We start from the raw sequence: 14294 nt of genomic DNA on the forward strand, positions 1-14294 counted from the left end.
TTTTTAAAAAAAAATGATCAAATAATTATATAATATACGTAAATTTATTTAAGTGCTTAAATAAGAACCTTATGTATCCCGTGACTTGCCTTTTAGAAGAATCGAAAACGGTGAGACTAACGGCTAGCTAATTCCACATATCACCACTACGCCATGGTCTAAGCCCAACAAGCGGTGGATCTCTCACGTGAAATTCACCGTTTTAACACCACGTCTAGTTCTGTACTCCCATGCAAATCTTAAGCGTCCCTACCAACCAACATATAAACCCACTAAGTTCTCCTTCACCTCTAATTTGGTGAAAAAACAAACTACATCCATGGAAGCTTTAGAGCAGAAATGGAAGCGAACAACACATCAACCAATTCTCCTCCCCCTGTGCACATGTTTCGCCATTTTTGTACTTTGCACGGCCATGGTTTTCAAGATTAAGACTCGAAGAAAACAAGTGATGGACCATGGCACAATCGAAGTTAGCTCCAAGGATGAAAAATGGTTCGAGCCCAGTTGTAATTGGGCCAATTGTGTACCGATAAGAAGGGCATTAGTGGGCTCGGTGAGGTGGAGTTGCGCAAAAAGGTGGGAGGAAGGTAACTTTGGTGGTGGGTGGAGGGAGAAAAAAACGCCACTTCTTGGCTTGGAAAACAGCCGCGAGGATGGCATTGGCAGGCTGAGTTACAACCCGGTGTCCCCGGTGTGGCAGCGGCCCATACTTATGGGGGAGAGATGTCAGCTGCCGAGGTTCAGTGGGCTGATTTTGTATGATGACAAAGGCCGGTTGCTTGATCATTCCGCTAAAAGAACACGTCTCAAAAACAACAATACTCACCAAGTGAGTAGCCCATGGGTTGATAATTTATATAAATCCCTTTGCTTTTTTTTCCTGCATTGATCAAAATTGTTAGCTGAAAGAGATGATAAGATGAAATAATGGTGATTATTCTGCAGCTAACAGATATTCCTATGTTCTGTGTAGGCAAAACCAGCTACTGTATCGAGAACAACTCTCAGAGATTTGCTACAATTTCCTTTTCAGTCTGGGCTTCAATAGATAATGTGATTCATCAATTTCCTTCTGCAATAAGAATCTTCATGTATAAAGAAACTTGCTTCCTTCTGAAATAAGAATTCTACTGTATAGACAATTCACCACTAGCATCTCCATCAATGCCTTGCCAACTATATAACAACTGTAGAGAAACAAGTAAAGCGGAACACCCGCAAAGTAATTCGCAATTTCATTGTTTATTTGCAAAAGAAACTGAGAATGCAATCATGATATAATTAGTTTTACATAATAAAGAATACAGATGCTTCACCAAATTTTGTATATTAACATTCAACACCGCTCGAATTGGCAGAGTGGCAGAGAAACCAGAAGCCATTCACAGCCTTCTTGCGTTGCATAGCAAGAAATTAGAAGAAATCAACCATGATCTGATGAAGATCTCCCAGCTTTTAGTCAGAAATTATCTGAACAAACTGCACTTGGGAAAAAAATCACATATAAAGGACCTTCATTTTTCTTGTTTTGACCTGTCCACCAATTTATGCAACAGATTCTATTAAGGGTTCTTTCTCGTCTTCCCTGCATTTTGTGCTGTAGTAGAAATATAATGCCAATTGTACAATGCCCAAAACAGTTCCTATACCATTGGGGACCTGAAATTTTAAACAGAAAAGCAATGTTGTCACATGATTAAACAGGAATTATATAATTATACATCAGATAAGAGATATATAAAAGGAAATCAGATAGCTCAAGGATGCTTACATAGATGAAGGCATCGTGATTGAACATTCCGTACAGGAGAAAGGATGTGCTCAACAAGAAAGTTGAAAGAGAGAGATAAAATGGCATGAATTCAACACTCTTTGTTCGAATGACCAAGTTCTGGAAATAGATTTAAGATCAAGAGAAAACAAGCCATAAAGATCTAAGCAACTAGACTAAATAATCCATGCATAAAGAATACCATTAAGGTATCTGAGTGACTTACAATTATAAATAATGGTGAGGCAAACATTGATATCAGAGAAACACAACTCAACAATCCAACGAAGAGCCACCTTGTGAACTGATCAGATATTTGCAGGCTTGCAGATACAATAATTGCAAACATGGCAAAAACCCCCAGCAATAGTCCAAACATCCTGATCTGCCAGTGATTCATAAGGAAAACATAATTGACAACATGAAAGTAAAAAGGTTATAAATAACTGACCATGGAACAGGTGCAACCAAACTGAAGGAGATAGTAACCTTTTTTTGCTTCTCAGCACACGTAATGAAGATAACAATGTAGACTAATTGAAAAGCAGCACCTATAGAGTTGACTGTCACAACCATTACATTATCAGAAGACACGAGGGGTGTGCCGTACCACAAGCAGATCAAGCAGTTCAACAGAGCATATATATATGGCAATCCTGAGAACTGTTCTGTTGACTGATTTCTGATAATTCTCCTAAATGTGGGTCTGAAATTTTGAGGGAAGACAAAGCTAAAACTAGTTAGCGATTAACCATAGCACCTATTTCATTTATTTATCGTAAGGAATTTTACGAAAAGATAAAAATCGTTTGGGAGAGTAAATTACACAGGTGACACGAACAGCCCAAAGGCAAAGATATTCCCTGCAGCAAACGAGCACATGCATTAGGAAAACATTTCAAATAAAATTTTTGCATAAAATAAACGACATTTGAATCTATTCGTTCAATAGGTTTCAATTTATAAAAAAAAGTGCAAGTACCATTCACCAAACAATATTTCACTCCAATGTCATATAGAAAGGCAGCTTCTTCTACTACTGAACCTTCTTCTAATGCATTTTGTCTCATGCTTTAGGTGGATAATAATAACTGGCATGTTTCCGTGACACTCTAAATAAACTGAAAATTCAGAATAGTAAGTTTAATCTTTAAGCACACTTTGTTTTGCATGAACAGATGAATATTCCAGATACAGAAAGTAAACGACCAGAAGGCGCAAAACCTAAGGAACTTGCACTGAATTAAGCACCTGACCATAAATGATTTCCTTTGATCCCATTTCTAGAAGGATATTACTAACTGTTGAACTTAGTGTGTAGGAGCTAAATCAGAAGCTAGAAAGTACGAATATATTTTTAGGCTGGTACCAAATCAATATACTTTTCCATATCCAGTAACATAATGCCTTTTATGCTGCTGCTAAATTCAACACAACTAATCTTTTACCAATCGAGGATACTTGTGAATCTGAGTTTTAACCAAGAAAAGATTATGCTCTTAGTACTCAAAGACTATTTTCTGAATCCAGGTCAGCAATCAGAAGAACACATCGATCATATATCATCATTGGCACTTGAAACAGAGTGGCCAATTTTTCAACCCAAAGCATTACTTTTTTTCTTTTTTTTGAGAGAGAGAAGCGAAACATAATTCTTAGAGGTAAAGATATTACACTTGTATTCTTCAAAGACAAGTTAGCAATTCAATATGGCAAGTCATGTGACCATAAAGATTCTTCTTCTCAGCCTCAGCCTGAAATTACCTCATGATGGAAAGGATTAGGACCACATACACTTCTTTCCCATTTGAACACCCACCAAAAACCAGAAGAAAAATTTAATTGAATGCTTAGAAAAGGAAACAGAGTGCTCATTTTACAAAATTATTTAATATGGATTAATTCAACACAAGATACCATTTGGCGTTCATTTCCATCTTTCAGCAAAACCGACTTATCAAAGAGACTCCCTAACAAACATATTCATGCGTAATTAATCCTTTTTTTTTTTTTTTTTTTTTTTTCCTGAAAACGTAATAATGCATTTTGCTCTATTTTCCACTAAAATAACAAAGGAAGGCAAAAGAAACGATGAACCAATAGATATCTAAAACAGAAACCTGGTCCGATAAATTCCATAAAAGTATGGGATAATCGGCGATTTCAGCTGCATCCTTGCGGCTGAATTGAAAATGCAATGAAGTATTCCATAAAAAAATTTGAAGCACGGAATACATAGAGGAAGAGAGGAAAGGTTTTGGCCCGAGGAGGAAAAAAGAGATTACCGGCGATTCCAGCTGCATCCTTGCAAACCGAGAAAGTATCGTTAAGAACAAAAGAAATCATCAATAGTTTAGATTTAAACACTAATCCGAGCTCCACACGGCGGAAAAACGGAATGCGCAACCAACAAAAACCCCACTTTGTCGTGCTTGTACAAAGCACCTTTCGTCCCTTGCTCTGCAGAATCCTCTTCTCCTCTCTATATAAATCTGTGTATGTATATATATATATATATATATATATATATATGTATAATGGAATCTCTCCACTTAAACTAAAATCTCTCCTGACAGAAAGTCCCGATATAGATCAAGTCTGCTGGATAAGACTACCAGACAAAGGATATGTTGTGCACTTTAGATTATTGGTAGGCACATTTGAATATATATTTTAATATTATATATGAAAGTTCGCAGTTTTTATATTAGAATATAGCATAAAAATACTTCTACCATATCTTTGGGCACTGGGTCTGTTTGAATTTTGATAAAATAAATAAAATAATATAATCAATTATAGCTTCAAAAATAATTCTTATTGGTAAAAAAAAAAAAGAATTATTATAAAAACTATTTATGTAGAAAAAATATTACAGTATAAAAAGTAATATATTTGTATTATTCTAGTGGGTATTATTTATTCTAATTAATTTTAGAATTCGTATGGTATAAATTTAAATTATTTCCGAATATAGATGATATTTAAATATTAAAATATAAAAATTAATATAACGAAAGATAATTAATAAAGTTTTTTGATTATGATTATGTATATAATATATTAAATAACAAAGTTATTTGTTTGATTAATTACAGTTGATTTTAAAAGATTAATGTTTTTATTTCTTTACTATCATATAAAAAAAATTTCCACAAAAAAAGATTTGACATTGGAATTATTAAATGTGGTGCTCGTGAAGTGCGATAAGACTAAAATGTGGCACAATATGCATGCTGGGAACCCAATATAATTTGTTTACGTCAAAAATTATGGGGATTAATTGCAAAATAATCTCTAAAAACAAAGGTGTAAATAAACGTCTCAACACTGTCGTGATAAACAAATAGAATATTTTGTCTACAATATATATATATATATATATATATATATATATATATTTTTTTTTTTTTTTTGGGTCAATTATTACAGTACAAACTAGAATGTTCAAATTTTTTTTAAAAAAAAATTATAAATAAAGTAAAAAAAAAAAACATATTATAAATTAAACGAATTTTAAAAAGTGTTATCAATTTCATCACTAATAATCAGACTGTAGAAATTACTAGCAAACATAGAGAATTATTAAGTTTTCAATTTTTGGTTTAATCATAAAGAAAATAAATAAATAAGCAAGTCACTGACCTTTACTAAAATGGGTTCCAACATTAAGAATTATAGGGATGAGACATTTTAAGGAGAATATGGAAAGTTCATTTAATATTCACTTGGTATGTTTTTTTTTTATTACTATTAGTTTATTTTTGTGCAAAAAAATCATTAAAGACTAAATTTTATACTTTTTATAAAAAATAAAAAATTGAACATGAAATATTAGTAAGATTATTTTTGTACCATCTTATTATTTATTTATTTAGTGATGTTCTATAACGGTTCCAGAAATTAAAAAGAAATGTATAAATTTATTCTAAATGCGGAAGCGAAATAAAATACATTATGATTAACATCCCTTACACAATAATCAAAACGAATTAAACGTATGAAAGAATAAACTAACTAAAAGAAATACTATGAATGAATACTATAAGAAAAACTAATAAATTCTTATGCTTCTACTCGTCGTCTTCCTGCAGAACGGGCTCGGGAACCAAGTCATCCTGATCTGAAATGGTTAAGTAAGGAATGAACTACAGTAGCCCTGTAAAGACATCACACTATCTCACTATCACATAAGTAAAGATTAATAGAAAACAAAAACGACCAATTGAGCATAATTTATAACAAACTCATTTATCAATAATAAAAACCTTTACTGTCAACTTACCTCCGTGAGATTCATGAAAACAACTTATAAGAAACAATAACATCATAAATATTATAAATTCATACATAATCTGTATCATAGTACATGTCATACTTTTGTATTTCAATCATCAGGCAACAAATTTCCTCTTTTATCAACCTACCAATATCTATGGGGATCCATAAGGGGTCCTCGCTACACGTGAACCATTCATATTAATAACTTAATTTCAGGGTCGTCCCCATACCCCGTCCGGTATGGACGCCAAAACCATAAACCTCAATACCCCGTCCGATATGAAGGTGAAACGGACTATCCCCATACCCTGTCCAGTAAGGGTGCCAAAACACATAAAGTCTCCATACTCCGTCTGATATGAGAGACCACGTTCCCGGTAGGGTTTTCCTATGGACCCGGTCTATCCACCATTTTTCAGGATATCTAGTCAGGCTGCCGAAATTATTCATTTATCAATTCACATACATTTTTCTATTATTTTCTTAATCTCAATTATCCAATCAACATAAATATGTAAACCAGCAACGCACACCAAATAAGGCAATCACAACATCGGGTCTACAATAATACAAACCATAATAGATTAAATAGTTATTCATACATACAGATACTATACTACATTGAGACTGTAAAATACATTAAACAGAAACAGATCGACAAATATATCAAGTTCGAGCCCCATTAGCAATCTTAACTAATTATACATATCTATTAATTCATAAATATCGCTTAATCATTTATTAAACTTTAATGTCGTGATAAGAAATAGGGTGAAAGATCCTTCTTTGTTTCGGAATCTGAAATCGGGTTCTCACTACGCCTACAAGCAGTCCCTAGATTCCCTGAATTTTTTTTCGGAAACTGAAACACACTTCCGGTACCTGCACATGTCCCTAAAAAAATTCCAAATCAGACCCATGGCCCTTTCGGCCAATTTTGGAATTCCGGCACGGTGACTCTGTTGTGCTCCGGCGACGACGACGCAGCCCGCGGTGGCGATCCGCCTCGGGTTGGTCATTTTTGGCCGTTTTTAGCCGAATTCGGCCAAACTTGCATTAGTTCCTGTGATAAAACACCCCTAGGGCCCTCGGTGGGCCAAAAAATTACAGAAAACCGAGGCTTACCAGCGGCAGGGCTCTCGGGTGCGACAGCTCCTCCGGCGCGAGTTGTGGTTTGGTGTTTTACTCCGGTCAACCTGTAGAGAAAAAGGACGGTGGTCACGGTGGTATAAAAATTACATCGTACGGGAATCGAGAAGGGCCTCATCGGAGGCAAAAATCGAAGAAACCTGCGGCGACGCCGCTGAACTTCGGCGGCGTTTTTTGGCCAATTGGCCGGTGGTTTGGCTCTGATTTAACCACAGGGAGGTTCAGCATCGAAAAACGAGCCAAGGAAAAAAAATTTACCTTGTTTGGTGGCCGAAAAATCCTCTGGTGCGGCGGCAGGCGGCGGCGGCGGCCGGTTCCTCCGGTGGCTGGGTCGTCTTCTCCAGCAAGGGTTCTGGCGGCTAGGGTTTGGGGTTGGGTGTGGATGCAATTATTTATAACCTTCTCCTTTTAATCTGAGCCGTCTATCATAATTTAATCTGAGTCGTCCGATCGCGATTAAATTGAAAATAAATCTGGTTATCCATCGCAATGCAATTTGGGACGTCCGTGCGTGATTCAATCTGAGCCGTCAGCACGCGTGAGATCTGGGCCGTCCATGCGCGCTTTTGATCTGGGTCGTCCGTGCGCGAATGAACGGATCTGGGCCATCCGATCGCGCGCATGCGGATCGCCCATGTGTTCCCGTCCCGCGTGGCTTCCCGCGTCAGCGTCCTTGCCACGCGGCGTGTCCTGGTTGGCCGGGCTGCTGACGTTGCGTAATTTTTTTAAATCGCATTTTGACCCCCCGATTTCTGATTTTATTTCCAAAAATACCTCCAGAATCTAAATTTTCACCTCTTTTCTCCAAAATCAATTTCAATTAAATCTCAAAAATAATTTTATCCCATTTTATCACTATTAATATTTTTATTTCTATTAAATTAAATTAAAACCTTATAAATTAATTATTAAAATAAAACAAAATCAAACAAAATTCCAATAATAATAAAATAAAAAATTTTGGGTGTTACATATTCAATTTGAATCGTAATTATTACTTTATAAAAATGAATAAATTGCTAATGTGAATTTTTTAAGCAAATACTAAAGTAAAATCACATTCAAAGAATATATGAAGACAATAATATATATATATATATATACTTGTTAACATTTGGGTGATATTTACATCTCAATGATACACTTCATACCGCATAAGTGGGTGACATTTACATCCTAACGACACACTTCGTACCGTATAAGTGTATGCAAAACATCAAACTTAATCACCCAACACTTTTTTATCCCAATAAAAAATTTCATGTATGAATATTATTACTATGTATTATATTGCGGCAACTATTGTTCAAAATGTACAATATCCCAATTTAATTTTTGATATTGACAATTTGATTGATTACTCAATTGCAATTTTTAAAATAAAAAATATTTAATCGACTCTTTTTATTTTTTTATTTTTTAACATTTAATTTTCTTAATTAAGTATTAATTGAAATTGACTTATATATATATGTGTGTGTATATATATAGAGGCGTGTATCATGCATTTTGGTTGGAAAATGTGTTCGATAAGCAAGGTTTAATTTATAAAATAAGATTTAAAATAAATTAATGGAGATTAACATGGATAATAGCTTTCAACACGTTATATTGTGTTAAATATACAAGACAGAGTTTAACTTAACCTAATCTTGGTAGCATTATTTTTAATAATTGTTTAGTAAACTTATAGAAAAATAATATTTGTGAAATGGGGAAAAAGTCAAACTTCTTCAAAAGTTAATTATTTACTTTTTAATTTTAACTTTAACAATGTTTTTTAATTAATCATCGTATTTGATTCAGTATAATAAATAATTTAATTTATTAATATATTAATATAATTATAATAATTAAATCAGATTTTGTAAATGAATAAATAGAATATATTAAATTAAATTTTTGTAGTTACTATAGATATAAGAACCTAAAAATATTAACATTTTTTTTAAAAAAAATAAATAAATGTTAAATTACAAGCACATATATATATATATATACACATACATAGTTATGTAATGTAAAACGTTTATTTCACTTATTATTAAAGATATAACTAATGAAAGTATAATTAATTAATATTATTTTTTGAAATTATTTTTTAAAAAGTTAAATAGAATTTAATAAAAAATATTAAGAAGTAATAGTAAATTTTAGAAACTAATCTATTAATTAAGATGTTGATAAGCAGATGATGTGTGATTGATTAGGCGTGAGGCTGAGGTGGCAGGGCCCACAGAGAATGATAGAAGGACAAGGGATTAACGGAGTAGACAAGCACTAATTGATTCACTTTTAATCTAATCCATTCGGTAATCATTCATTAATGTATATAACTCCATTATAACATAAAATAAAATGCACCCACTCCGTATATTTATTTTTCGTGAACTGTCTTTGTTTTTTTTTTTTTTGTGGTATGTTCGTTAATAATTTTGTAATTCTCATGTTATATATGTAACAGCCTATAATTTAAAAATATATATATATAAATTAAATATGAAAATAATATAATAGAATTAAAGTTTACATTTTTTACACAATAATTTTAAATATTCAATAGGTTTACGAGAATATCTCTTATAAAAAAAACAAACGAAAATCAAAGAAATAAACGAAAAATAGACAACTGAATATCCTAAAACGACCTTTACTATCTTTTGAAGGAGTCCGGATGGTGAACTATTCACGACCCTCTTGTTGATCGAGATCTGGGTCTTATTCCTTTTGATATGAAATAGTTAATGAAAGAGTGAATTACACTATCTCAGTAAGAATATCACACTATTCATCGATACAGAAAATGAAGGTTGGTAAAAATCGTAAAAACAATCAATTGATCTCTTAATTTAAGTAAATTCATTTATCATAAGTAATAACATTTATTGCATTCTTACCATTAGCGAAATTTTCAAAACCGACCTATAGATACAGTAGTTCAACAACATCATAATCTTATATTCAAGTAAGTAACAATAATAACTTTCCCTTTTTATTTGTCTATTAGTATCCATAGGGGTCTATAAGGATGTCCCACTACGCGTAAACTAACATCCAATCTTGTCAACTAATTGACCGTCCTCATACCCCGTCTGGTATGAGTGTCAAAATACTATCCCTCAATACCCTGTCCGGTATGAGAGTGAAACAGGCCGTCCCCATACCTCATCCAATATGAGCTCCAAAATGCCAATTTTCGATACCCTATTCAGTATGAGGGTGAAACGGGTCGTTCTCATACCCTATCCGATATGATTGCCAAAAATACCAATTTCGATACTCTGTCCGGTATGAGGCGACGTTCACGGTAGGGTTCTCTATGCACCTGGTCCGTCCACCATCTCCCAAGATATCCAGTAAGGCTACCATTTATTCACTCACTTAACTAATTAATTTTCTGTTTACTTTTAATTTTCAGTTTAACAATTTAAACGTAAATCAATGCAAGACAAACAATAAATGCATCAAGAAAATACAACTGAATTACTTTACCAATTCTAGTATTTTATCATGCATTTAAAACTGTAAAATCAAACAATCGGTTAAATAGGACAACAATAATAAATAATTAGTTCTGTCTCTATTAATAACCTGTAATTAATTATCGAAAATCTTTAAGTTATGCAAAATACTTTATTATTGGTAATTAGACTTCAATTCTATAATAGGGAATAAAGTGAGAGATTCTTACCCGAATCGATGTTCGAAATACTAAACTTTTTACTGCGCATACTGGTGGTCCCTGCGTTTCTTGAATTTTCCTATGGAGGTAAAAGCACGCTTCACGTACTTAAAAGTACCCAAAAAAAATTCAAAATCGATATTAAAAATCTTTTCCGGCTAATTTCAAAATTCTAGCACGACGGCACCGCCGTGCTCCGGTGACAGCACCGCCGTCTGCAGTGATGTTTTGCCTCGGACTGGCCATTTTCGTATAGTTTTTGCCGATTTTATACCTATCCCTGCTAGAAAACATATTAGGGGACTTTGGTTGGCCGAAAAAAGTCAAAAAATAAAAACTTACCGCCAGTGGGATTTTCTGGTGCGGTGGCTTCGCTGGCTCACCTTCGCGGCTGAACATTTTTCTTCGGTCAACCTATAGAAAACAGAATGGTGAACACAGTGGTAAAAAAATCGCACGAAACGAGAAACTATAAGGGGCTCATCGGATGTGATTTTTAATTTTTCCCGCGGCGGCACCGCTAGGCTTTACCCGCGGTTTTTAGCTCATCCGCTGTTCCTTTTGCTCCAATTTGACCACGAGAGTGTTCAAAATTGTTCATTAATGATTTTGTAATTCTCATGTTACATACATGTCACATTAATAAAAAATATATATTTATTCAATATATAATTTTTCAATGCAATTTATTAAAAATTAGTAGATAAAATGCTAAGGAGACATTTGGTTCAACTTTACTATTTTGAATATTTTTTTTCCTTCTCTTTTCAGTTAAACTGATTATGGATTTTTAAATAAATCTTTTCCAACAATTTTACTCATTAAAACATAAAATATAATTTTTGCATTTTTATTTTTGAATTACATAAAAAATTATATCATTAAGCAGAGGCCGTATAGACACTAAACTATCAAGACGTTGAAAAGAGAGGATAACTATTTCTAAACTAGATTAATTTTTTTAAAAAATAAAAAATATAACTTAAATTATTTTAATTTTTTATTATAAAATAAAATATAAGATATTAAAAAACAACAAAAAATAAATTATAATAAAAAATATTAAACTTTAGAATTAAATTGTTTATGCAAATAATACAATTTGCCTGTATTAGAAGCAAGGTTTATATATAATATTATGGTCGACTGCAAAATGGATTAAAAAAAATTATAGATGGGTGATAAGGTCAATTTTCTTAATCTACAATTCAGCCCCATAAAATATTAAAATTTTCAATTTAAAAATGTAGCTGATCATATCTGGTCTTATCTTTTCTTTTAAACAAAAAAATAAGTTAATCATAATTTATATATTTAATATACAATAAAATAATTTACATATAATTATAATATTAATAATAAAGTGATAAAATTTTCCTTAAAAAAAAAAGTAAAAGCTATGTTTAAAACAAATAATAATTTTTTAAAAGAACCCATCAAAATAGTAGCTTTTAGAAATATTAAAATTGAACTCGTAACTATCACTTATCAAAACAGTGACAATATAACTGATAAGTTATTTTGTCAGGAAAGCGTGTACGTATACATACATATACATGTACGTATATATATATATATATACACACACACGCATAAGGTGGAGGGAAGGTGGCAATGGGTTATTTTAGTTCCTACAATCCGATAAAGTTCGAAGATTTATACAGTCAGCACTTTTTTGGCTGCTTGAATTGGTTCCATAAATCTTTGAGTGTGTACAACTTGGACACGTCAATCAAAATTTTGAATGAACCAGAATCAGGTTTCCCCTGCAATTATCTAAAACAAATTTGACTTGACAATCAAATTCTTTATGCACTCTGGTCAATAAGTAATGTTATTAATGAATAGATTTTCTAAGACGTTGCAGCAGATTAGTGAATTCAAATAAAACTCAATTGGTTTTAAATACGTCTTTTAAACTATTATTAGTAATGGGTTTCTATGTTAGTAGTTTCTTCTAAAAAAAGAGAACTGTGATTTTGAATAAACGAAAGACCCCTTGATTATTATAAGGTATGATTGGGCTTCAATAATACAGTAATATGTAAATTATAAATTTAAATTTTATTAAAAATATAAAATAATATCATTTTATAATTAAATCACCAATATATTAATGAGATTGTTACGATTAAATAGTTTAATTCTTGATAAATATATTAAGTTTTTGGATAGGAAAAAAATTTTATTAATATTATATTTATTTAGTAATTAATCTATAATATTTAATTTAATAAAATTAATAAATTAATTTATTAATGTATTAGTAACCGAATTAAGTTTTAATAAGCATATTATATTTTTTAAACAAAAAATATTCTATTATGAATAAATTCTTTAAGTCGAGATGGCTACTAAGTTTTTAATTTTAAAAAATTAAGATAGGAATGAGTCAGGGGTCCATAATTTTACCAATTAAGAAGACGTGCTCAAGCTACAATTTTCTCGTCCAGAAAAGATCTTTATTTCTATGCTGTACAGTTTTGGGATGTTGACCTTTAGATCAATGGATGACCTACAAGAGAGTAAAATGAGTGGACCACATGTAAAGAAGAAAGATTATTTAAATTAAAAATAAAAATATTTTATATACAAGGCATATACCGAATGCCCATTCATTATCTTCAAAATAAGTTTGTCCAAATTGGAGATAGCCACAAATATAACCTCAAGTTTTTAGGTAAGGAACTATAATAACTCAACCAACCAAACCAAAATAAAGTTGATGATGTTCATTGAATTGGGATTACAGTCAGAAAGTTTCCTTCATGTAATTGATTATGTAATCTTCACAGTTTCCAATTTCCCACTTACAGAAATAGTATCAAGCTGTTTTTGCACTTTGATTATAGTTAGAATCGTAATAAAATCCCCCTTCAGAGAATATATGTATATGCAAATAGTTTATGATAAGTATTATCAATAATAAATTACTTTAATAAAATGGATTACTGAAGAATAAAATTATTAGATGTTGATGAATTAATGAACTAAATGAGCAATTCCACCGCATTCAGTTCGAATAAATTTAATATTTCATAAATATTTACTTCTGAATTCTATTTTTCAATTGAAAATGTTTCTATTTTAAAGCAGTATGATAAACTGAATGACAATTTATTCAACGACTTTATGTATCAGCAAATGGCAAATTATGGATTATGGAAGAAGAAGAAAAAAAAATTCTAACGTTAAATAGTAAATGAATATTTTTCACTGCAAGGTGGAAAGGGACTTACATTTCGGCTTTAAGAGAAAAAATATATATATATCTATCAATACATTTCAATTTGAATTTTGAATAAGTAATTGAGCATTCTGTGTACAAATACAAATATACTAGTCATTTACTATACATACATCTGCTTATATATGTATTATCATAATGTAATACAAAAAAGGAAGAAA

General features: G+C 31.7%; 2 protein-coding genes across 5 annotated transcripts; one reads left to right on the forward strand and one right to left on the reverse strand.

Annotated features, from left to right (window-relative positions):
- Window positions 1–188: 188 nt before the first annotated feature.
- Window positions 189–1051, forward strand: LOC110818309 (uncharacterized). The gene is made up of 2 exons (XM_022047130.2): window positions 189–832; window positions 977–1051. The coding sequence occupies exons 1-2, from the start codon at window positions 320–322 to the stop codon at window positions 1049–1051; spliced, it is 588 nt and encodes a 195-aa protein (XP_021902822.1). The 5' UTR covers window positions 189–319.
- Window positions 1052–1160: 109 nt separating this feature from the next.
- Window positions 1161–4422, reverse strand: SWEET2 (Nodulin MtN3 family protein). 4 transcript variants are annotated; one of them, XM_088218444.1, is made up of 7 exons: window positions 4060–4422; window positions 2757–2895; window positions 2601–2637; window positions 2226–2480; window positions 2001–2154; window positions 1775–1894; window positions 1161–1662 (listed from the first exon to the last, which is right to left on the reverse strand). In XM_088218444.1, the coding sequence occupies exons 2-7, from the start codon at window positions 2842–2844 to the stop codon at window positions 1549–1551; spliced, it is 768 nt and encodes a 255-aa protein (XP_088074570.1). In that variant the 5' UTR covers window positions 2845–2895; window positions 4060–4422; the 3' UTR covers window positions 1161–1548. The 4 variants fall into 4 exon arrangements, with proteins under 4 accessions (XP_088074570.1, XP_088074572.1, XP_088074571.1 ...); XM_088218446.1 differs by having other exon boundaries at window positions 2001–2159; window positions 2264–2480; window positions 4060–4417; XM_088218445.1 differs by lacking the exon at window positions 2757–2895 and having other exon boundaries at window positions 4060–4419.
- Window positions 4423–14294: the final 9872 nt, after the last annotated feature.

Source organism: Carica papaya, chromosome 4 (assembly GCF_054855325.1).
Source record: "Carica papaya isolate Zhongbai chromosome 4, ASM5485532v1, whole genome shotgun sequence".
NCBI classification, from domain to species: domain Eukaryota; kingdom Viridiplantae; phylum Streptophyta; class Magnoliopsida; order Brassicales; family Caricaceae; genus Carica; species Carica papaya.